The 24,887-nt window shown below is 38.4% G+C and overlaps 1 protein-coding gene and 1 long non-coding RNA gene across 5 annotated transcripts in view; both read left to right on the top strand.

Moving 5' to 3' along the window:
- Positions 1–10,331, top strand: part of SKAP2 (src kinase associated phosphoprotein 2) — a 120,557-nt gene extending 110,226 nt beyond the window's left edge. Inside the window, exons 12-13 of the mRNA XM_071429248.1 lie at positions 7,403–7,504; positions 7,905–10,331. Of these exons, the coding sequence (XP_071285349.1) occupies positions 7,403–7,495 (93 nt within the window). The 3' untranslated portion in view covers positions 7,496–7,504; positions 7,905–10,331. The remainder of the gene's footprint in view (positions 1–7,402; positions 7,505–7,904) is intronic.
- Positions 10,332–20,001: 9,670 nt separating this feature from the next.
- LOC139591082 (uncharacterized) overlaps positions 20,002–24,887 on the top strand; it is a 59,258-nt gene continuing 54,372 nt past the window's right edge. For 2 of the 4 annotated variants that reach the window (XR_011679553.1, XR_011679551.1), the window contains exon 1: positions 20,002–20,414. This is a non-coding gene — a long non-coding RNA (uncharacterized lncRNA). Of the gene's footprint in view, positions 20,415–20,440; positions 23,692–24,887 lie in introns of those variants that run through there. The other 2 variants (XR_011679554.1, XR_011679552.1) reach the window with 2 other exon arrangements.

Here is a 24,887-nt window from a genome sequence, read left to right as displayed (position 1 = left end):
CAGCCAGGAACATTACTCTTGAAAATCACATTTTGCTGATAAGGAAGTAAGTACGGGTATAGCCATGTTATAGTAAGAAGGGTGAAGCATTAACAAAATATCGAGAATATTTGTGCAACATGTAAGAGTTCTTTGTTTTACAGTGAAATATAAATAGTATGGCCTGCTCTGATGAACGTGATAAGATAGATATTCATCTCTCCCAGCATTAGTTATGCCAAAGCAATATATTTTTACCAGCTTTTCTCATACCTGTATAGAAATTAGGGGGAAAGCATTATTTGCTTCCATGAAATGAGATCATTAGTATAACAGAGTAATTATGAACCAGTTTAGCAAATTTGGGCATTTATACAATTTAAATAAAGCAAGAGGAGGAATATGTTACTGTAAGTTTCTAGGTAAACGTCTTTTAGAAAAATGAGCATAGTTTCATTTTGGCAGTGTTTACTTCCTAAAATAGCTAAGTATTATGCAAAGACAAGTCCCCAGAATTTGCTTTTAATGAGCATCAAAACTCAGTGTTATTGCAATGAGCATGAGCTCATACTCTGACAACAGAGATACCTATGCCCTAGTGCAGTTACTGTGGAAAAGCATGTTTTTCTTGTTTTAAAGGCGTATTCAAAAAAAACTATTTAAGCTATTTTCTAAATATTTATGTCAGTTGTGGCTTTTGTGTGGCAGCAGTCCTGTGGGATTTTACAAAAAAAACCCCAAAAGCCTCACAACTTCTTTCTAAGTTTTTCTATCAAGTTTCCCTCAAAAGTTGAGTTTTTAATCTGAGCAGAATTAACAGACCTATAACAATAGTACTTGTTTATTTTAAAATGTAGTTAACATTTCAGATTAATTGATTAATGTATCTGTACAGATATACTATTACTAGTATTTTATAATATTCTGGAATATTCAAGTGGCTTTTATCACTTATGCTATGAATGATGTGAACTTTCAGAAAGCTATATACCCTTATTCCATTTTGTAATGAAAAAATACAGCTGTACTGATAAAGAGACATGTTAATAACATTTCTTAGTTAATATTGACTGTTAGAAATGCAATACTTTGTAGACCTGTTTTCTAAAAGGGTGATTGCTCTTAACTCCTGCTCATATATGGGCTTGCCTTTGCTTTCAAACCCATGTGATAAATGGGAAAACAGACCATAGTATAGCAATCATTTTTATAAATCTTCCATAGCTCTACTCAAGAAATCAATTTCCAGAAACAATGATAACTACAGATAGAGGTAGTTCAATTTTTTTCCCTAAGTTTTGTATGCACAATTTATGCAAGTGCAACACTTGCATTACTTGTTCATTTGCTTTAGGTGTATGTTTTGTGTTATGAAGTTCCATAGTTTCATCAGCCAAATGCAAGTAATAGTGAAAATTTACTTCAATCTGTTAGTGGGAAGCTGCTTAGTAGAATTACTGACATTTCTTAACATGAAACTAATTTAATATATTTCTTATTTATATTTGTATTAAAATAGCAAATACTTCAAAATCAGAAATTATATCTAAAACTGGAATTCTCCTTGTTATTATTTCATTGCACACCAATGCTGCTCTAGTATTTATGGTTCATGGAAACCTCATCTATGGCAACCTTTTGCTTCAAATTTTTTCAGAAAGTAGAGTGTTAACTTGGTGCTTAGATAACCCTACATTCAGTGGTTGTAGGTTTCATGTGTGGCAGATTTTTGTTCTTTCAATACAACAAATGTTAAAATGCTCACATCTCAACCTGTATTTTTTGCCTAGTAAAAGGACAAAGAAAGTCCACAGCTCAGGTTACTGCTTATGAAATAAAGGTGCAACTTAACCATGCACCTGTTTCAGAATCACTGTGAACATTTTGTTCGCTATCTGTATAATCTTAATAAAATGTATTTATTCAGTATTTTTTCTAAAATATATGCCAGACATACTGAAGTCCTGAGTGGTTTTTTTTTAGGTTGTTTTCTGGCTGATCATATTGAGACCCATAATTTCTGTTCCATGGCCATGCTGCCTATGTCTCCTCTAGCAAATAGGGAGTACCACTAGGAGCAGATTTGCAGAGTGAAGCACTCAGTGCTTGAGCCCTGCTGTCCACACCACGCTTTTCCAATGCTGTTGGATGTCCAAAGTGGTCTAGCCTGGTTTTGTGGAATGAAATAAATGTAGTGTGTTTAAATAAATGTAGTGTGTGTGCTCTGAGGCTGTGCAAAGGGAGCCAAGTGGGGGGAAGGTGGGAGCTCTGGGAGATTCACTTCAGTGGGATGCTTCTGATCAAAACTAAAATGCAATACTCAGTTGTACATTACCTGTTTCCTGGCTTGTTTAGTTTTGATCTTTCTGGATGGGGTAGGAGAACAATAAGTATATGTCTAAAAACAATAGTGAAAGCCTTTAAACAGAAGTTTGGTTGGAACTAATGCCAAGTGACTCCAGCTCTGTTGCTTTGCATACTGATAATATGTAAGCCTTTACCTATCAGATTAGAAGAAAAGTTGGCAACGTGTCATCTAAGAGAAAATAAAATGGCCTTCCTATTGTTCCAGGGTGTTTTCTGGGGGCAGTTTTGGTTCAGAACTCAGTCTGCTTACTGTGATTTATATTGGAAATCTTTAATTGCTGTATATTTTTTCTCATGTCATTGTGGGAAATAAAACCTAATAATGCAACCATACAATAAATTTAGTGCTTATATTTTTAAAGATGACCATTTTATTGCTGTCTTAAAACAACTCTACTACCTGTGAAGAAGTCTCATTCAGTTATTTAAGACATTTGTCATTCTCTGCTTTTAGAGAAAATGCTGTTCTGTGCCAAAACTGCTCCCTGGTTGATAGTGTATCATTCAACAATTACACCTAAGGAAGTTCTAAAACTTTTTAGCTAGATGAATCTACTGGATGAATTGGAGATGTTTTAAAATATTATCTTGCTAAAATTACACCCTAGAATGTTCTTTGCAAAAAATTTATCCCTGCTTCTGACACATATTTAGCTTGATAGTAGATGCTACTTACTTTAACCCCAAACAAGACTATAGATACGTTTTGCTTTTCAGTTTTAAAATTTGCAGGTATTCAGCCCATGACTTAGTATTATTCACACTGCCACTAGAAGAAGGAAGGAGAAAAATCTTGAATTCATATACTTTGGTTGTGTTTTTTTTAAAATACAACTCCATTTTTTTCTTCAAGGCATTGAAACGCAATGATAATTTTTCAGCAACTCTTTTCTAAAACCAAACAAATAAAAAACCCACCCCACAAACATGAAAAAACATATCATATGTATTCAACAATGGAGACTAATTGCACAAGAACTAGATGTTCTCAACTTTTGCTGAAGTCAATAGAAGTTTATATGGTGCAAAGCATCTGGAGAATCTCATAAAGGCAGAGGAACTGTTCTAAAGGCAGCAACTGCTTTGGAAATCCTCAAGTATAAAAATTTTCTCTTTTTGTATGTCAAAATATCAAAATTCTCTTCTGCAGAGGACTAAAATCTTGTATTTAAATGATATCTGTAGCAAATAGGGAGTGTATTGCTAACTATTGCTTTTCCCCAAGTACAAAAGGTTTTATGATCAGTGTCTCTTGAAGCCCTGGGTACCTAGACATCAGTGCAGTGAAATGGGTGGGATGGGGACAGGGAGAAGCATTTGCTCACAGTGTGTTCAGCTGAGAGCATTTAAGGAGCCTGGAAACCCTGATGGGACTTTCACCCCCTGCTATCTAACATGCTGTACAGAGTGTTTTGCCAGCATGTTAAATGTTAAATCATAACCTGTTCCTTCCTGCCCTGTGAAATTACTTCACTTTGGTTAATAAATTTCTGCTGGGGAAAAAAACAATCCATTCTATGACAGTGGAAATGCAGAAGTAGCTTAGAAAGCATTTGATCATTTGTTAAGGTTGTTGTTTCATATTATTTGGCATAATATATTCCAGTGCCCTGGTGCTTGTCTTCCAGGGAGGGTGGGGGTTGTGGTGGCCCCCTCCTCCCCCTGGCTCTGCTAACATTGCCTGGTATGGCAAATGTGCTCCCTGTCACATGGCAGAGCGTGGCCGCACACTTGTGCATTCTCCTCATTGCAGGGCAGCTGGATCTGGCCCAGCCCCCCTCTCCCTATCCCTCTATTTGCCTTGGAGCAATTCATTTTGCAGTTATTGAATTTCTTTGGAGAGTTATTTTCATACAGCGAGCATCACAGCACCTCTGGATCTTGATAGCGTTTCTACATAAGGAGAAAGAAGCTTTGTGTTAGTAATTACCTAACATTGTCAGGAGCTGACTGCAGGCCTCTTTCTAGTGATAACAGAATAACCACATAATGTAGCTTTATAGCACATGATTAATAGAAAATAATTACACATCCTACAAAGGGATGCAATATTTCTTATAAATTGACTACAATGGTTTCCTGTAGATTAAAGGACTCTTCATTATTTTATCAGTCCTTCTGAAGTATAGTTGCTTGCCTATGTTAGCAGTGATATTAAGAGCTGAATGCAGTGAGGGATACCAGATGGTAAACCCAGTGGTACCTGAGATCTGAAACTGATGCTTGCAAAAGCACAGTGTTTCCCAACTTTTTTTTTCATATAAAACCCCTAACTGTATTCATATCCTTCTGTATATTAATCCTTATTTTCCACAAATGTGGGTTTCAGAGTTTTATTCTACACATCTTAAACAGCAGTGATAGACATATGGACCTCACAAAAGCAGTGTATTAATGAAATTATATTGCTGCAAAGGAGTTTATAATTTGTTACATTGATAGAAACAATACATCAATTTGGATTTTATGTGTGACTTCAAGAAAGGACTAGGGGGGCTGTTTATCTGCCTCACTGGTTGAGCACTTTTTCATGTTACTGAGGATAGGAAGGAGAGGTTAGGAGTTTTAAAGAGAAATGTCTATTCTTCAATCAGTTTAAAAGGGAACGCTATCTAATTATTCTAAAACCAGATATTAAGGTTTTATGTTCTTGATAGCCAGGTATCTGCATTGTATTTTTGTTCAGACTCCTATAGACTGCAGATAGTTTAATTGGGCTTCATGTTGCTCTCGAGACCCATGCAAAGAATAGTAATGTAAAGTAAAGACTTCTGTGTTGCAATATTGTCTGTATGGTATAATGGTTGCAGTGAATCCTTAAATTAGTTTACTAGTCTGTTACATCAACATTCATTTCATCTTCTCACTTAGCTTCATGCCAGAGCAGTAAGTGGTGTATTAGTAAGTAGCAAAACCCAGAAAGTTTTCAAAAGAGCAGCATGCTTTTAATTTTAATTTGAGCTATCTGAATTGTTTCTTTAAAAACAATTGTTTCTAAGTCCATGTAGTGTTGCTAAGTGGAACATTTTCAATGGATAATGTAATCCACAAGCTTTTTCTGTGCCATTTGTCATATGCAGTTTAATGACTGCTTAACTGAGCCACTTCCCTCATTTCATGTATTGTTTGTTTTTTTGGCTGATGTCTAGCAAAACTTGCTTAATCACTCTTGTCAGTCACTGTGCGAATTCCGTGTAGCAGCTTAAAATCTTTTGTTGCTTTCTCTTGGAGAGATTTATTGCTGAGATTCCAGTAGTATACGTGAGTGCTGCTCCTTTCAGCAATTTCCCACTTCAGTCTTGAAATCTAGTTTGTATATTTAAACAGTGTATTGTGAGATAAAGTATAGATTTTTAAACAGGCTGATCTGGAAGATTATAAACCTCAGTGTCAGGGTATTGTTTCGCCTTTAAGGATTTGGGGTGTAATGTGAAGCCTCATGGGAAAGGTTATTAACTTCTGTGGAGAGCAGTGTGTACTGAAGATCAGGTTCAGATACCTCTGGACTTTCAAGACCAAACCCATCCCCAGCAGTCTGCTTTGCAGTGGAAGGGGGAAGAAGGTGGAATTATTTTTGCAGCTTTTTTGTTTGCATGTTCACATAATAAATGAAGGTTTTCCTGCTGTTTTTTAAGTGGATTTCCTTTAAATCACACTTACTGCAGTATTTCATGCATAGTAGGATAGAATCTTTTACATTACCAATTCATTGTTAAGTGAAGGGAGAAAATGTTTAATTGAAGACTAATGTTCACCCTTCCACAATTAGAAAATACGAAACTGTGTGTGCTTGCATGCAAGCATTAAAAAAAAAGGCAAAGAAAAAACAAAAAAGCCCACATGAAAGCAGGCCATCATAGTTAAGCACAGAGAGAGCTGAGTACACTAAGCACCTCATAGGACCCCAGAGAACTCTTGACCAGGCTAAATATGCCAGCAGAAAATCATTATAGCTCGGGCTAATGAAACACCATTAACCCTTAAGCTCCACTTGGCTATTTATAACCAAAAAACTTTACCTACAGTTCAAAATAGTAGCTTCATCTCAGTAGGACCAGTAGTTCAAAATTCTTCAAAGAGCCTTTTCCTCTTCTCATCAAAAGAGCAGTGTAGCAGGAAGCAGATGCTGCTTATCAGAGATATCTGTGTATTTTGTATTTTGCGTATTTGTTCCAAAGTAATTTCTATCTTGCTAATCATTCAGTTTTGAGTATGGTCTCTGTTTTAATAATGCTTCATTTGTAATTCAATATATGTGTATGTGCAATTCCAGCTGTTACAATTTATTGAACCATTGTTAGGATTGATCTTAAAATATCTCATATCTCTTATATGACACAACATACAATAATTACATATCAGTATTACATTATTTTATTTTTACAATAATTATATACCACAATACCGCAATACTCTTACTTAGTACTGCTTTTGGAAGATATTATTTCTTTAAATGATTATAATTCATTTTGTTTCGTATTTATCTCACTAAGCCTAAGCATATTTGAAACAGAAGTACATTAGTCATCTGTCAGGAATATGAGATCTGCTGTAGAATTTCCTGCAAGCCTAAAGCAATAGTAGACTTTGTCCATAGAAAGATATTATGTATTAGATATATAGTGTTCCCTTCACATTTGAGTGAAGTAGTTTTTAAAATAAGTTGATGGTTTCTTAGAGTTTAGCTTGTGATACTAAAATAATCCCTGTTGATTGTTATATGTCAATGTTGTGCTATTAGATTTTAGTTACAAAGACAAGGTTTTTGTATTTTTGATGAACAGAGGATAAGGAGGTCGGCTATTTTTAGTAGGTGTTAGAGAAGCATGGCCATAATTAAGAAATTTTCTTGAGTATGCCTGGCGTTTTTAAAATTTACCTTCTGCCTTTGCCTAACTGCATGTGAATGCCTATAACAAAAAGATAAAATGTTTTAATTTTCAGTTGAAATGATTATAACTATATATAAGGGAAAGCATCCATAAGGAGTTGCATACAAAACTCTATTGCATTTATATCAGACTAAAGGTTAATACTGCGTATTGTTTTCAATTAGGAGTACAATAGATTTGGCTGGTGGGTAGGAGAAATGAAGGGAACCATTGGCTTGGTGCCTAAAGCCTACATAATGGAGATGTATGATATTTGAGAGGCCTGGGTAAGTACATTTTAATCCAATCTTCTGTAATGGCTTATATGTTCCCTTGTTCTCTGTTTCATAAGTATGTCTTTCCTGGAACCTTTGTAGGAGTCCTGTTAACATAAAGATTATAGCAAAATATATTGAAGGTTCAATTAAAGTACTTTTTTTTTTTCCCTGGGGTTCTATAAGAACAGGGTACAAAAGATTATATATTTAATAACTGTGTTCCCTTTTCCAAATTTTTTAAAAAATAAAATTGATGTTGTTTATATTTAGTTTTGTTACTTTAGTAATACGTATATATCTGTCTGTGCAGAAAACTGTGGAAGGGAATGGATATTTAGACAGGGCTTGACATGTATGTTTGAGGTTTTTTGGCTAATGATGAACTTTCAACTTCCCTCTCCCTAATCAGGAGAAATCTGCACGTGAAATGAAGAGTGGTGTGCAGCTGCAGTTTACAGAGCCAGCCTCTGGAAGACAATTCTGCTGTACATGTTTTGCGGTTTCAGCGAATGTAGTCAGATCATTGCCTCATGTACATTAAACATTATAAACTGTAATTGATCATAACTTTATGGAAATGGTCTGCTTAGGCACTTTTTATAGAATTTTAATGCTAGGAAATTAATAGATGGTAATTAACATATGGGGCACAAGCAGCCATATAGTTCCTGTTGCTCTTTTTTGAACATGTCAGCAGCACTCTGTATAGCTGTAGGTTGGTGTTCTCTCAGGGAATTTTGCTATCTTTTCCTGTTCTGCAGATTCACAAAAATGATGCAGAACTTTGAGGGTAAACTCTTACTCAATTCATGCATTCATTAATCTTTTAATGCTCACTGTTCATCATGTGCAGTTTTATCAGAAAGTTGAGGGAAATTTATGTATATTTCAAATCTTCAGGGTAGTCTGTTTCCAGATGTTTTTAAGTTATGCTTTTAGCCAATGATTAACTTTTCTATATTTAGTATTGTATTGTTAATTACTATTTTGTTGACACACAATGAAGATTTGATTATTTTGCTGATATAATAAATGGGCTTGTGTGGTAGTACTGCCATGGTACCATTCTGACTTTTCATGGTAATTCTGTGGAAATTTGTGAAAATATATTAAACCCTAAAATTTTTGCTAAGTCAACGCAAGATAAATTGCAGGTAAAAATATTTTTGTCCGTGGTAGTGTGAAATATTTTATCTGTACCTTACAGATAATTTTGCAGAGTCAAATCTGGATGCCTTGCTGCTATATGGAATTCTGATACAGGTTGTGCAACAGAGATCTTCATCTTCACCCTGTGTGGATTAGCAACAGTTACCTGCATTCTTGTGTCAAAGCCAGAACTTTGTGGCTAATCAAAAACATTGATTGAAACATAAAAAGGTACACTAAAATACTACCACTTGTGGACAAGTGGTTGGGCAAGTCAGAGTTAATCTTCTTTGGGAGATGTACTTTAACCATTAGCATGGAAGATCAACTTTTTTGGGTCCTCCCAGACAGTTGATTTGTGAGACCCTTAATCTGCTAGCGAGGCAGGTCAGGCCAGCCTGTGAGCTGCTGAGGCTGTGCAGGTCCCCATGTAGTTGCTTGTGCTGTTTATGCTTCAGGCAGACCCCGCGGACTCTGGGGGTTAAAAGGAAACGTCAGCCTGAACTCGGAATTTGGATCCTTTCAGTAAACTAAGATGTTGTGCTCTGTGTCAGCTAATGTATGGTACTTGCTGGTACACTGAATTCTAATAGGCGTCAAACGGGACCGAGTTTTGTTGTAATTTTTTAAAGAGATAGTCATTGGAATTGATTCTGTGTGTTATCAGCGAAGCATTAAAATGATAGATTATAGTCTTCAGATCTTTTACTACTTTAATTTGTCAAGCGTACTGGTGGATTGTGTACAGAATGTGAAGCGTTAATAGCGGGGCTGGAAACGCTCCTTCTTCCTTGTTAACATGGCAGCGCCATAAATCTGCCCACCGAAATGGCTTTTTATTAATTACAGAATTCCGAATCTCACCACCACCACCACCACCATGTACTTTTTAGGGAATGAGCCCTCCCCCTGCTCCCGAGACGCGGTGCGTTCGCTCGGTGCGGGGCGCGGGGCGCGGCGCGGGGGCGGCCCCGGCGCGGTCCCTGCGCTGCGCGGCCGCGGCGCTGGGTGGCAGCAGATTTTCGTGGGACGGGCGGAGGCGGGTCCCGGTGCCGGTGCCGTCCCTGTCCCCTTCCCCCTTCCCCCTCCGCGCTGTCCCGCGCCGCTTCTGCCGTTTTTCCAGGAGAGGGAGTCCTTACCCAAGCGATGAGGGGCAGAGACGCCCGGCGCGGCTTCTCCTGGGTGGTGACAACCAGAGACATCAAGTGGCTTTTGTCTGTAATTCTCTTTTAGGGCTTCCCCCTTCTTAGGGCTTATTGCTAGGGGGGAGTAAATAAACTGCCTTAAATTCAAAACGTGAAAGGTGTCCCGAAACTCGCTGGTAATGTCTCAGAATAAACCAGCGATGCACCGCGGATGAAAGTTTACTTTAAATCCGTGCGAATTCCATAACCTTTTTTGGATAAGAAAATCTCAGTTAATACAACTCAGACAAAACTCAGGTAGAAGATGCTAATTGCTTAATTTTCTTTGTTCACTTAGATTGTGCTTGCCTTTCTGTAAATGGTGAGAGAGCAGATTTTTAAAAAGTGATTCTAACTCACATTGTACAGCGTTTTACTTGATTATTTGCTGTGTTCTGGATTTGTATGGTACTGCCATTAGATCTTATAATAATGTTCTACTCTGCAAATTTTTAAGGTTCAAATAAAGTTTAATTGTTTGCAAACTGTTATGATGCTAATAATTCAACAGCCTGCTGTGTTACTAATGAAATTACTTTGTTATGATTAATTTGGAAAATAGTGTGTTGATTGTAGTAATTAAGCACAACAAGGTGAAGTAAATGATTCTAATGCCATCTGGCCTCCAGACTGAATGAAGAAATGAAATGGGGCTGTCATTTGAATTTATTCAGAGAAGTAAGGGTAATACAAATGCTTTTTATAGCAGAGGCACCCGGATATAATCATGCCACTCTCTAGTATCTTTTCATGTGCTTCTGTGTACGGATAACTGGTTCCCATATTTTTGCAGCATCTCGTTAGGATCTACCTCTTTGTGCATACTGCCACTAATTACATGTTCTGATGGCGGTGCATGCACTGGTTCTTCTATCAGAAAGATGTATGGATAAGATTTAGAGAAGTGATATGGCTCAGCTTACCTTTTGCTCCCCTATTAAGGATAAAAACTTTCTGTGACTGGAATTAAGCTGAAAGTGAATGCTAATTAAGATCCCATTCTAAATTCAAAGCTAAATGCATAAACTTATTTCCTTTTTTTGGCTCTGCAGTCTGAGTATGACACAATATTAGAAGGAACGTAAAGAATAACCCTTTAGAACCTGATCCAAAGACTGTTGAAACTGAGAAGCTATTGAATTCACTTGCTTTTGCATCAGGATCTCAAACAATAACTCAAAAACAGGCAATACAGTTTCAAAGTGCTTTTTTTTTGCTGAATGTTCTTTGTCCTCTTTCTGAAGGAGATGCAATTATTTCCATAAGCTGAACCAAACAAAAGAACAGCTCTTATTTCTCTAAGCCAAATGATAGAAATCCATTTTTCTATCTCAGATAAAGCAAAAGGAGGTTGTGGGTGTAAATTAGAATCCTGGCTTGATAAAGTTCAGTGGGATCTATAGGGAAGCTGTAAAATATTAATATGTGGTGAAAGTACCCAGGTAGATGGCAGTTGGTTGCATGAGCCATTTGAAGCTTCTCTCATCTCTCACTCAAGTTGATGAAAAACTTGTTAGTACGTAACTGTGGGAATAAGCATATGCATGGAAACCTCATACACAACTTTACAGAGCATGAAGTACTGATAAACTCTATAAGATCTTCACCTACCAGGGTTTCTCTGAGGCTGATATTTCTCAGACAGAAGTCTGCTTAATTCTATCTTTATTTAGGAAATCTGACACTAAGCTCAGCAAGGAGTGCTCTGCCAAATCTGCATCTCTGTCTTAGAGTTAATTTCCTTCCCAACATCCATTGTCTTACTGTGAGGGACCAGCACCAATCAGCTTCACATTATGAACTTAAAATTGTGGATTCAAGCTGAGTGTAAGCACAGGATTTGGTACTTCTGGGATGCAATTGTGACTTGACTCATCTTTCCATCCTACAGGAAGAAGTAAAGGGGGCTTAGATGGTGGCAGGATGTGCAAGTGAAAGGAATTCAGCTTTTCTTATCCAACAGTGTTGTGCTAAGGAATATATATGTTTATTTTCTCTTTAATTGTAAAGCAGATCAGGCAGTGATAACCCATGAATTGTTATATCATAGCCTTTTACAGATTTGTTTAGGAGTAATTTTGTAATGGGATCTGGACAATTCTCTTTGTGCTCTCTGGAATTGTCATTAGTCCAAACTATCACGCAGAGAAATTCATAGAAATGCAGTTGCTGGGTTCAAAGCAAAGTAGAGGAAAAACCTCTGCACCTGAAAGCTATGTCAACATAAGTCAAATTTAAAACTGAAACTGTCAGCTTCTACCCAGCTTTTTGGGAGGACAAGTCTTTTAATTAACAAGAGAAGCTTAAAAATCCAAGGTGTCATCTTGTAGCAATGTGTCAGAGAATAAAGTACAATAGTGCAGGCAGTCTGAGAAGAAGAGCTGCTGGTAGATGAAGAGGCAGATAGTTTCAAATGCCACTAAAAACCAATCTATCTCTATTAATTTTCTGCTCTAGCAAACTGATATGTTGGAGCTTTTATCCTAAAGTATCCTCACTGTCTCACAACCCATAGAGCAAACTTCCTTTCACCCTTTATTGTAAAGCAAGTGCTACTCCATAAAGAGATTTGTTGGCTAATGAGCATTTTACAGCAACACTTTAAAGTTTATGCTGTGAGATGAAAAAAAAAAATCCACATTAAGTTACAGTGGGAGGATTTATGTTGGCAGAAGAGAATTACCAGTTTGGCCACTTCCAATCTGCTGTAATTGCTTCCATACTTGTAAATAGTGCTGTGGGATTTTTAATGGCCATGGCAATAAGGACTTTAGTTTTACACCTCATGCTACAAGATGAGTATGTAGTACCCCAGAACTGACCCCTGTGCAGAACTGCCTGGGGTAAAGGACAAAAGTATTGCACAGGATCATTATCAATCTTTGAAAAGCCAGCAGCATGGATGTGTGCCTTGGCAGCCTCCCACCCAAGAGCTGACATGGCCCAGTGCTGCTTTTTAATAGTCAAATCTAATAGGGTCAGCATGAGAAGAGCAGAGCACAGACAGTCTGACAGGCTGGGGCTACTCACTGTTCATTGGGGGTCTTCAGCCTCTCAGACTCATTTCAGTGTGGAAGAGAAAAGATGAAATCTGTAAACAGTCACATGGCATCAGGAAACCATCTTCCTTTTCTGTTGCTCTCTTTCAAGAGGACTGCCATTCTTTACTTATATTTAAATTAGAAGCAGTCAGGCATGAATGCACATGTGTGTGTAGGAAGGAGTGGGGTTTATTATATCGTCACTTACAATCTTGTTTTGATGCTGGTTTCTCCCTTCTGGTGTTTACATTGACATGCTCATAATGGCCACGCTACCTTTACCACAGAAAAAAGGTATTTCTAGCTTTAAAAAAAATCCCAACTATTTGCAGTTCTTGAAAGGCTCCATCCTATTAGCTCCTCTTTTGTTATTTTCCACCATTTTAGTGCATTGTGTCAGCAGTATCTTATCAAAATCTATGTCTTTTGTGACAGTAATTTTTGCTTGCGTGTAAAATACTCCAGACTAATGTTTTGAAGTTTTGAAACTTCTTTCCTTATTTTCAAGCTGATTTTGGACTTAGTTTTAGGGTATTAGACCTCAATGAAAGGGGAAGGAGTGAACAATCTGTACATCTAGAGTTCTGTTACTTGACTGAAAAATAGGCAATCCACATTAGCAATTGTGAGAACTGCCTTGGAAGGTCTCTAAACTAACCAGCTTCCTTTCCATTCATTTGTTTCTGATTCTGAGACTCACACAGAATGCTTGACCACTTCCACACTGAGACTACCTATTCAGCTACTTGCTGTCCTCTGATAGCCACCCAAGGTCACCTATAGGTCATTATTGACTTGTGACCAGAGCTGCCTCCCTTTAATGTGTTTGGTACTGCTTTAAAGGCAGAGCTCAGGAAACAAACATCTTGTCTTCTGAGCTTTGTAAATTTTCAGGTGAGTGAAAGTTCAAAATGCAGAGGCATCATCCAGAATAATATCTCTCACTAAGCATGTTTATGATTTGTATTTCTCTGAATACTCTGTCTTCACTTTACTCCTGCATTCATTTACTTAAAAAAAATTGTGAAGAGGAGAACATGTATCATGAGATGCCTTCCTGAAACATCAGATTTTGACAGAATTGGGTCAAATTAATTTTTCACGTGCAGATTATGTGAATGCTACTTGAGAGTGGGAACCTGAATCCATACAGTGGTGGTTTCTGTCAGGCTTTGGCGAGCAGAGGAGAACAAAGAGCTACATGTCTGGCCCTTAGCTGAAAGCTGAGCCTTACTCATCTATGTCTGATATTATCTTAGGTCCTTCAGCTGCCCTGTTGCTTCTGAGCATCTCTAATAAATTCAATGAGCTAGAAATTTATGCAGGTGTTTGTCCATCAGGTTTGGATCAGGGTTTTGAATTATAGCCTGATCTGACAGAATGGCATACAAAACCATGATGTGATATGTTCCCATTTGTGGGTCCTCAGACTAGCTGATGATTCTAAGAAGCACACGTGGACCACAGAGGGATTTCATCATGCCTGTTTCACTAAATGCTAATGATGTGTTTCAGTGGAATTCTATTTTGCACATTCTGGCTTATGTAAAAGAGGCCTTCCTGCATAATCCCCTTGCTTAGATGTCATAACATCTGAAACATGGGGATTATGTGTTAGAGTAATTCAGTCTAAAACTGGCCAGGGTGACTCACACGGATCACAGAACAGTGTACAGAGCAGCTACTGAGGCCACATATATTTCATTTGGTAAACAGTGTTTGATTATGAATTAATTGTAATAATGCAGACAATTATTTCAATAACTTTGTCTAGTTAACAGTAACAGTAGACATACTGTTTGTTAAATGTATTAACTGAAATTGCAGTAGCTATTCAGACTACATTCATCATAATACTTGGTAGTGTATGTCCTTCTCTTGTCTGTGGCTTTTGAGCATCCTGCTCATCCTGAGTGTTGTCATTTTTGCTGGTATTACAGAAAAAAAATTGAAATGCAGGCAGTTGTCAATGACACAAACATCTTCTGTCTTTTCCACTGTCTGCTTCTTGAAAACAGTCAGTTCTGCATGTATAGTCTGAAACAAGGGAATTTAGCCATTTGACGCCCCCCTTAACTCAGCAAAAGTTATGTAGGTAATTCTTAATTTGAGGGCACAGTATTAACTCCTCATTGGCAAGAGTAAGCACTAGTCACATAGTTCCCTTAGCATTATTGCACATGGTCCTGCAACTTCTCTACTTGTGAGATACAGGATTTAGAATCAAGTTGTTAATACTGTGGAAAATTAAGTTTTGTAGTTCAAAGTATAGTGCTAACCATCAGTTAACCACTTGGATACAGGGTACCAATTTATCTATTAAGTGGTTCCTGATGTTCAGAATCACTCTGTACCCAGCATTTAACAAATACAGGGAGTATTATGAGCACAAAGTGAACGGCTTTGGTGATTTTGATCTCCAGAGAAGATCTCCTTGGCATAAGATAGTTCTCGTAAGCAGATGGAAGTATTTTACATCCTACTCATTTTGAACTCCCAGTTCACACCCTGATGATCTGTACACTCTGCGCTGAGGTCTGATTGATTATACCAGGATTAATTGGGTTTTACTCTTCTGAAAACGTTGCAGGTATGCCAGATGTGAGAAAAGTTGTGTTTGACCCTGTCTGTTTCATTGTCTGCTCCATTTCTCTACCAAATCGGAATTGTATAGGGGCAGGTACAATATATCAGGAATCTTTATTATAGACAGCTGTCAATGGCAGATTAATGCTTTGGCTGTGCCTCTTCTCTCAGCCAAGGAATAAGTCTATAATAGTGAGGATTTATCTTGTTATATGAGTATACTGACACAGAATTATAACATCTGTATATGGGCCACTGACAGTCCCTATGTCTCCTAGTATATTCTATTTTCTCTAGGCCAAATTTATTGCTCTCATAATTAAGTCCTATCTGGAGAACTTAATGGAGTTGCAGGTTCTGAAAGTAGCAGGAAATGCAGCTCCTTGCCAGGAGCTTGTGCAGTGTCTGCTCCAGTCTGCCCAGGGTGTAATTCCAGCCATTCCGAGTGAAGGGTGGGTGACAGAGGACATGGTTTTAGAAGAAACTCCAAATTGGTAATTTTTATGGTTTGTTCCATCTCATGCTAGGAATGCCTGAGTGGCCTTTTGTTCTCAGTAAGTCTCACAACCCTAGTTGCTAAATGGGATCACGTTAATCATGGATGACACCAAGAAATAACAGGTTTACATTGCTTCCAGGTAGAGGCAGATCAGGCACAAGGTGAAGCTTTCCAGTGGTGAGGGCAGTGAAGCATTGGGGTTGGTTGCCTGGGGAGTTTCTGTGATTTCCATTTCTGGAGGATTTGGAGAACCTGCAGGGAATGAACTCACCTGCTAGGAATGACTGAACCATGGCGATTCCTGCCTTGGGGTTGGGGCATGTACTAAATCACCTCCTAAAGTCTGTTCCAGGCCACTTTTTTGCAATTCTGTAAGTCAGCGGTGAGCTGACACTGTTCTGAAACGGCAGAATAAATACAAGCCCAGTCTTATTCTTTGCCTGGTGCACTAAAAATGCTGCTGCTCTGTGGGTTTACGTGTTCCTTATCCCTCTACAATTTCACAATCTCCAAGCAGAAACCAAGATCACTATTTTTTACCCAGCAAGGTTATTAGTGCATAACCTCAGTAATTAATTTGGTTCACAATTAGTATATTTTTCAAAAGGTAAAGGATTCTTTAAAGTATTGTATGCCTCAAGGTGTGTCTGCGACAGATCCTAACCAATTTTCAGTATATTATAGTGTTACATTGATTCTAATTGAAATGGAAAGCATTTATTTCACTGTTTTTTAAAGCAAAATAGCTACAGTTTCAGATTGTAGCCATTTATTCACCTTATGTAGTTAATTTTCATTAACCAGTTGGGTATCTTAGGAAATAGAGAAAAAGATAAAATAGCCTTCAGTTTTGGCTGTTGTCTCTTCTGAGAACAGAAAGGGATTTTTCCAGAGTTCACTCTGGTGAATAGAAACATTCTCATCGTTATAATAGGCTTTGGATCAGATCCATATGTAAGGATAGTCCCCCCTCCCCTTTTTTTTCCCATACTCTTGAATAGAATGTATGACATATATTTAATCCTGGCAGTATTCTTTATCTCTCTGAGAACTCCTTTTAATTCTCTGTAAGAAAGTGTTCTGTGATGTGGCTACCTGATTTTATTGAAACGCACACGTCAGGAAAAAAAATTATTGCCTTCCCTGTCAAAACTGACAGTAATTACAAGGCCAAATATATTGCTGTGATTGACTTGTAAAACCAAATCTGTAATATTTCAAGTTTGTGAGTTGGCTTGTGCAGCTCTCAGGAAATATAACCCAGTATTTTCTTTGCAAGCTGACATCTCTTTATCCGTTTCTTTTATCATCTTTGTTTTTATTTGTGAGAGCAGGGAGCATACAGCATTTATATGGAATGGACTGGATGGCATTTAATGAGTCGGCTTCTGGGGAAAAGTGGCTAAACAGTAGCTAAAGGAAAGCCGGGAAGGTTTAAGCAACAGTACCTTTTATGTGCTCCTCTTTATGCATAATCTTTCAGCAATAAATACTGCATATTGATTTCTTAATTGTAATGGAAACATACTTGGACAGGAGCAACATTATAGCCTATTTGCTGCCTTAATTTTTAAAGACATTTTAAATTTTAAAACGGATACTGCACTAAATGCAGGACAGTGCTCTTAACTTGATGTAGAAGCACTTGCTCGTCAAGGCTGTGTTGCTGGAAGCTTTTTCAATTTCAGCTGCCTTCCTTTCTCTTACCTTTGTAAAACCAGAAGAATCTGTAGTTTGTGTTTAGGCACACTTAGCATGTGTAAAATTCACTCCAGATCAGACAAATCATGTTAAACTGGTTCCCCAAATCGGTTTCTGCCTAAAAAACAAGTATTAAAGTTTCACTTGTTATTTTTGCCTATTAAAAAAAAAAATCAAACATGCAATAGTTTCCAGGTTAATAATGAACATTTCTGAGGACTTGTAGTAAAAAGTGATCTTTCTTTGGCTGAAGGAAAAAAAAAAGACACCTACACATCAAATAATGTATAAACCAAATGCTGAGTAAAGACTTCTTAAAGGTGGACTAACACCACTGCCTGAAAAATAAAGTAAAAGGAGGAAAATATACCTTAAATATGCTTTAAATATCATTTAGTCATTTAGCTGGAGTGCAAAAATAAAAGCAAGTATTTAAGTGATATATATTAAGAGCCACAAAGAGACACTTGGAAATGGCATCCACAATATTGTGTATTATTTCGAATGTATAATACCAGATTATTTCGGAACAAAAAAGATGAAATTGCCGTTACAGGAGAAAATATTCTCCATTTTACTTCATCATTTCCAGCAGTCTGCTGGGTGTTTGGATGGTATTGCTGTTGGGGTTTTAATTTTTCTTTTTTTCTTCATTTTTTCTTTTTTTTTTCTTTCAAAATTATTTTATATTTTATTCTAAATCCAAACCAGTGAAGCAAAGCCTGGGAAGTAATAATTTCTTTGAGTCTTAATACAGTCTGTCTTCTTAATGAGCCTACTGCACTGCCCTGAAAACAGCCCTTTACAAATAAACATGCTGGAAGTGATTTAGCCACAATGTCCAGACTGTGTAAACATCTAATTATTACAATAAAATTGTCAATAAATATACATTACTGCTCCCTTTTCAAACGTTAACCAACTTTCTCTTTGCTTGATAAAAAGGTATAAATTGTATTTTTATGTCTCGGCGGGTTTTGTTTTCATTACCCTGCTTGCTGCTCTCCAGACAAAAGAACGCAGACTAATGTCTGAGTTATTCCTGGATGGTGAAAACTCCTACAGTTGTTTATTAACATAAAGTGCAATGTTTCCTTTCACAGCAAAATGAACTCCAAGCTTTCACAATCTGATGTTTAGTCACAGCATCTTCCCCCCCACCAAAAAAATGAAGCTATAAAATTTCTTATTGCACCGGCTGTAACTGGGATAGGCACACCATTGAAACGCACTTATTAGAGGGAGGACAAAATGCTGCTTTAGGACTGAGAGAGAAGATAGGAAACCACAGTAATTTCCTCAAAAATATGAAGCTGTGCCTTTCAAATTATAGCATCGTGTTGACCATAAATGTGGCATCAGCTCCCCCCTGCCTCCCCCATACGTAGCCCCTTTTCACATTTCTTATATAACTGGAACATTAACATTAGAAAAGCAGAGCGATATTGAATCCTAATGAGGTCTGGCCTATATGCTCCGGCAGGAGAAGAATGAGGATAATTCATTTGTATGCCGCAAAGCATTCCCAACTCCATGAGCATCCCCGTGGCTTCGGCTTGTGGTGCTGATCATCTGTTCCTACTTTAGGGGGTTTCATTGCTCTGAGCAGCATCTGAGCTGGGGAAAAAATAGTTAACCGCTTTACTGCTAGCTTTTGTTATATAATGACAATTTAATACGGTGGCTATTTTTTTGTTAACCTGCTTTAAAAAGGTCTTTCAAATGGTTAAATTAATCTTCTGATTAGCTGTGCCTGCCAGGTAAAATATAAGGAGGAAAATGATGTGGAACACAGCAGTGTAAAATGCGTTAGCCAGTCTTGGTAAACATGTCTATTTTAAATAATCAATGTAATGACAGGCAGCCATTTGCTCCGAAAATATTTTTTTTAAAATACTTTTTATTCTATTTTACTGCCTGTGATCACACTGCTTTTTTTATCCCCTTTTTTTTTTTTAAACATTGAAGATACTCAGCTGAGCGACATGTTATTTAAAAAAAGAAAGCAGAAATGTTTACCAAAATCAAGGTATAAAAGATCCGTGCAAATTGCCATGTAAAATGATCTGCACAAAAAGGCATCGGGGAAGAGAGGGAAGGCTGTGCCAAACAGATGGCACACCCTGCTGTGTTTTTGATTGAAAAAGAAAGGTAACATTTGCAGCCACGTCAAAGAGACAGTGATCAGCTAAACAAATTGGTCTCCGAAGTGCAGCATTGCTGGAGCAAACCCTGCTGCAGGGTATGAGCGAGGTTGTATTTCACAGTAATGCCGTGTGCGTGTCGCGGCTCTCCGAAGTGAAGGGAGATGTCCCCCTTTCATCTCTCCAAGGCGAGCGAAAGCCTTTGTTGAGATACACTGCAATGCACTCTGCAAAAGCGGCACAGAAACCCAGACAATGAGCGTGGGGTGTTTTTTCCTCCTTTTTATTTTTTTTTCCCTCTTGGTCATCTCCAAATCATATTCAGGGACAGCCCAGCAGGTTTTCCATTTGGTGTATCAGGTGTCCAGGTCTCACAGTGAATTAAATTGCGGTGTGGTTTAAGAGAAATGGGAAGGCAATGCCAAATAATCTGCGCAAGGGTGCCATTGGAGGAGGAGGAGGAGGAGGCTGCAGCCAGAGAGGCTTGCGCCTGCACGCTGCCCGCAGTACAAACATCAAATGTGGCAGAGGAAGGGTGCGTGGGGGGCTTCCCGCCCCTCTTTTTTTTTGGGCTCATCTCAGCTGGAAGCCTTATTCCGCCTCAGTAAAGACAAGGTACAGAAATGTCCTTTGGGTGACATTCAAAACTCGATATAAATCCTCTGCTTTATGAGACTGCAGTGCAATAAATTACTTAGCCTAATTGTAGATGTAATGAATTACCATAATTAGTCATGGGCTACATTAAATTAATCAGCATGGTACATTATTTTGCTAAATTACATCTTTGCCTTCCAAAGCCACCAGTGCAGCAATCAGTGTTTCTTGCAAGAGGGGAATGATGCTGTAATGAGAAGCCTTTCTGCTCCTAGAATAGTGACAGGATATGAATTTTGATGGGAGACAGAAAGGTTTGGAGACGCTGGAGCCTCAACTTGTGCCTGAAGTGTCTCTCATTGTTAATGATGCTCCAGTCCTCCTGCAGGGGAGCAGTGGGCTGTAGCTTCTGAAGGTTGTGGACGATTCTCCTCACAGGGGAAGAAAAACACTTAGCTCATGCTTTAAGGCAAATAATATCGCTGATACAACAAGTCACAAAGCAGTGGGGTGGCAGAGAGATAATGTCTCTGGAAATATTAATAGATTTAGAATGTTCTTTTGCATTGGTTGATGAGATTTATAGTTACCAGGTATTTTTTTATTGTTATTATTCATACCATTTGGATCTGAGTTAAAGCCTGTAGCTATTTCTGTTTTCTACTTAAACCTCCAGCTGTTCAGAATCTTGCCGTTGTTTCTCAGTGAATAAGTCTGGAAGCAAACCATACTTGAGCTGAATATTATTCACTATTCAGCAAAATGTTGTTGGGAGAGCTCCAGAGTCCCACCTGAACACACATGCTCTGTTTGGATTTTTATTCGGGGGTTTATAAGTATATAAAGACTATTATTTGGCTTGATGAATGACAGAGTTTGTATTTCAGATGCGTGAATCCCAATTATTTCAGGCATATTTCAGAAGTATGAAATGGCTCTTCTGTTTTGGGCTGGTTTTTTCCCCCCCCCTTAAAATAGTCTCTCTACAAGATCTGTCACTTTATTATTTCCATGCTTCAGAACAAGTTAGCTTAAATATTTACTTATGCTCACGATGTCACCAGATGACACTTCATGACAGAGATTCATGGCACTGTCCTGCAGTAAGGTTAATTATCCTGGTCTTGCAATGAAGGATGCTGTTGTATTGCCGTTGTTTTGTTTTCTGGAATGACAATGTTTGGTGAGCTTCTAGTTTAAAAGATGCATCTGTCGTCTAAAAGCCCATCTGTGTAATGAAATTAGGATGGGATTTTTGTAGCATTCCGTGCTGGTTTCATCATCCACCTGCGTGCCCTGACCAGCAAGGAAGAGCAAACCTGCCAGTTTAAAACCGAGATTACAGGAACAGGGAATGGGAAAAATAGACAATGGAAGCAGTGCTGCAGATGAGAGCTAAATCTTTCACTGTGGTCAGGAGAAAGGGACCAAAATAAAGCGTGGTCACATCTGCAGGGAAAAATGCATAGGGATGCAGAAAAGCCCTGTTTGTAATTTGTGTTTTCATCCTGGTGGGAACCCATTTAATTAGTGCAAGAAGGTATTGAATTTTAGCTTATCATGCATATTGTTTTCCAGCTGTACAGAAGATTGCCAAGTTTCTAATGGCCTGACCCTACTCTGTAAATCAGCAGTAAATTGCAGCATTTACACTGAGCAAAGGCAAAGGGCTCATTCTGTTGGGTTTTCGCTGTCACAGGAACCTGGGCTAAGGGATTAATGGTCTGATGTTAAACATCTGTCCCCTGTCTTTGGGGGGACGTAAACACACAAAGAGGGAATCTAATGCTATCTACTAAAAGATCTTCAATGAGAGGGAGCCCTTGCTAACATTTCCATCCGGTGGCACCTCAGACACATTGCCTCTTTATGCTAAAGCCCCACAGCACTAAGGGCCCTATAAATAGTCTCCATGTGACAGCTCAGAGAAGAAGAGAGGTTTCCTCTAGACATTAGTTGTGCTAAAAGATTCATCATTACCTGCAGTCATGAAATAAATCTTTGATACTTACAACTATAATATCCATGCTCTACGTTTTATTGCAGATATAGGTAGACAGTCATTATTTCTGACACTTTCTCAGCATTACAAGGAGTACTCTAGGGGAACAACTAGTGTACAGTCTTACAGAAATAGATTGATATAACCACATGGAAACCAGTTACTTGCAGTCAATATAATATTCCCTTAATGATGTTAAACAGTCATGCGGATTCCAAGTTTAATGTAAAAATCCTATCTTCGAACGACCAGAGTTATCTACAAATTAGGTTGCCAGAAGCTAAATTTATTTTTTGTTATATATTGAGAAATATATTACTTGGAACAGTATAAAATAGGGTGGTTTTTTTGTTTTTAAACATTACTAAATTTATTATCATTTAGGAGACATTAAAACAAACCATGGTCAACAAGGATCCCTTTCCAGCCCTTGTGGAAATGGGAGCACACTGTGAAGCAGAGCACTAAAGGATGCTCTGTGTGGTGGTTGTGTGGTAGGTCCTGTCATCATGGAAATTCAGTGGACATTAAGACAGCAAATAATTTCCTATATGGAAAAAGAGCTAAAGCTGGTTTAAGAGCAATAAAGAGAAAGTAACTTATTTTGTTGACCTGCACTGTTTATGAGTGTTAAGTGATACAATGGTATTCCTGCCTTGCTGGCACAAAGGTCTTGGGTGTACTTCTGTACTTAAGTTCCCTAAATCTTGCACTGCTCCCTCCAATAACACCAAGCAGCAGCTCAGATCTTGCTTAGGGGTTTTGAGGACTGAGCCACAAACCCAGGGTGGCATTAGGAGTATTTGTGCTTCTTCTGCTTACTGGGATCAATTCTTGACCCATAGGAGAGGCAGCACAAGATTGGCGTGGTGGCTGCTCAAGGTGCTGTCACTAAACAGGGTCACCTGAGTGACTCACTCACTGGTGGCACAGGCACTCCAGTGCTCTGATGAGCCAGACTAGCTGGCACCTTGGAGAGCAAGCCTGAATTTTGACTTACCCCTTGCAGGTGAAGTTTCAAAGGCAAACAGGCATTTCTGGAAAATTCAGTCACTGGCTCAGAAAAAGCCTTTTTCTTTCTTTCTGTTTTTTTGGTTTTTGTTTGTTTTTTGTTTGTTTGTTTGTTTGTTTTTGTTTGGTTGGGTTTTTTGTTTGTTTGTTTGGTTGGTTTTTTTTCCTTCAGGTGAAGAGATTAATTTTACAAAAAATTTGCTCTGACTTCTGCTGAATATTCCAAAATTCCCTCAATGGCTCCAGAAGTGGCACTGCTGCAAACACCTGTTGTAGTAGGAGGTTTGTGTGACTCTCCCCACCTCAATTCATGACCTTTGAGGATGAAACTGTAAGGACTAGTGCTTTGGGAGAGGAGGAGGAAGAAATATAAAATGGGGTTTCCTATGCTGTCCTTGGGCTTCAGCAATGTTGCTGATAAGCCAACTGTTATTTTTTAATACTGGATGGCTGGAGACCAAGGAATTGTGATGACCTCCGTGATCTGGTGTGGTTTGTGGCTGCAAGGTCTGTGGGATGGTGGCAGCCTGCCAGCTCCCTGTACATAATTTGCAGGTTGCTGTTTCTGACCAGTGTTTGTTATCGTAAGAGAGTGACACTGCCTATAACTCATCCCTGAGTCTCCCCTGGTGGGTTTTGGGCGAGCAGGGGGTACATGCTCGTGCCCACAGCGGTGTCCCCATGGGCGTGTGCCCACCTCCGCTACCTGCACAGGGCCTGTCACCACCCAGGCTCACCTCGGTGTGATTGAGGATAATTAGGTTTCAGCTGCCTCCTGATGCAGAAATACACAGCACCAGAGCACGGCCAGCTCTGCCTCCGCAGCGGTGCCTCCCAAAGGCTATAGATTCCGCACTTGTACGTTTTTAAAAGGTCATGGCAATAACTCCGCCTGAATCGTGCTAAGTGAAAATAGTTTGCAGAGGTAATATGGCTCCTGCTCGCTTCCAGAGTAAACAAAAGCCAGTCTTTTTTATTATTGGTTTTAGCATATTTTAATTACATCTATTTACCTCGCTCTCACATCATATCAATGGATTCTTTGTGAAGTTGTATGGCAAGTGACCTTCAACATTATATGACTCTGGGTTCTGTGCAGAGATATTTTATTTTTCTATTATGTAAGATGTGCTGGAAGCGCTTATCATAATATGGTGCTCACATTAAAAATTAAAAGCATAAGATTAAAAATTAACTTTTTCCCCTAGTCCTATCATATATCTGTCCATTTTAATAAGACAAACATATCTACAGCTCTATGACTATGGTAGTAAATGTGCTTACTTTTTGCAAAATATCATTGTAGTTGCACAAACAGCCTTCCCTGGCTTGACTGGGAACAGATTGTACCCAACAATTCGTTTGACTAACAGGCTATATAATGCAATGAGTTAACTTATTAGAATACATGGCTACTGCAGCCCTAGTGCCCTAGAAAGATGATAGAAAGCTATGGATGCTATGGCATAAATTATTTC

The sequence above is a fragment of the Agelaius tricolor genome, unplaced genomic scaffold (assembly GCF_023055355.1).
Source record: "Agelaius tricolor isolate 1412-34295 unplaced genomic scaffold, bAgeTri1.0.p SCAF_6, whole genome shotgun sequence".
In the NCBI taxonomy this organism is placed as follows: Eukaryota; Metazoa; Chordata; class Aves; order Passeriformes; family Icteridae; genus Agelaius; species Agelaius tricolor.
Note: the sequence above shows the minus strand (reverse complement) of the source record. Positions and strands in the feature narration are given on the sequence as shown.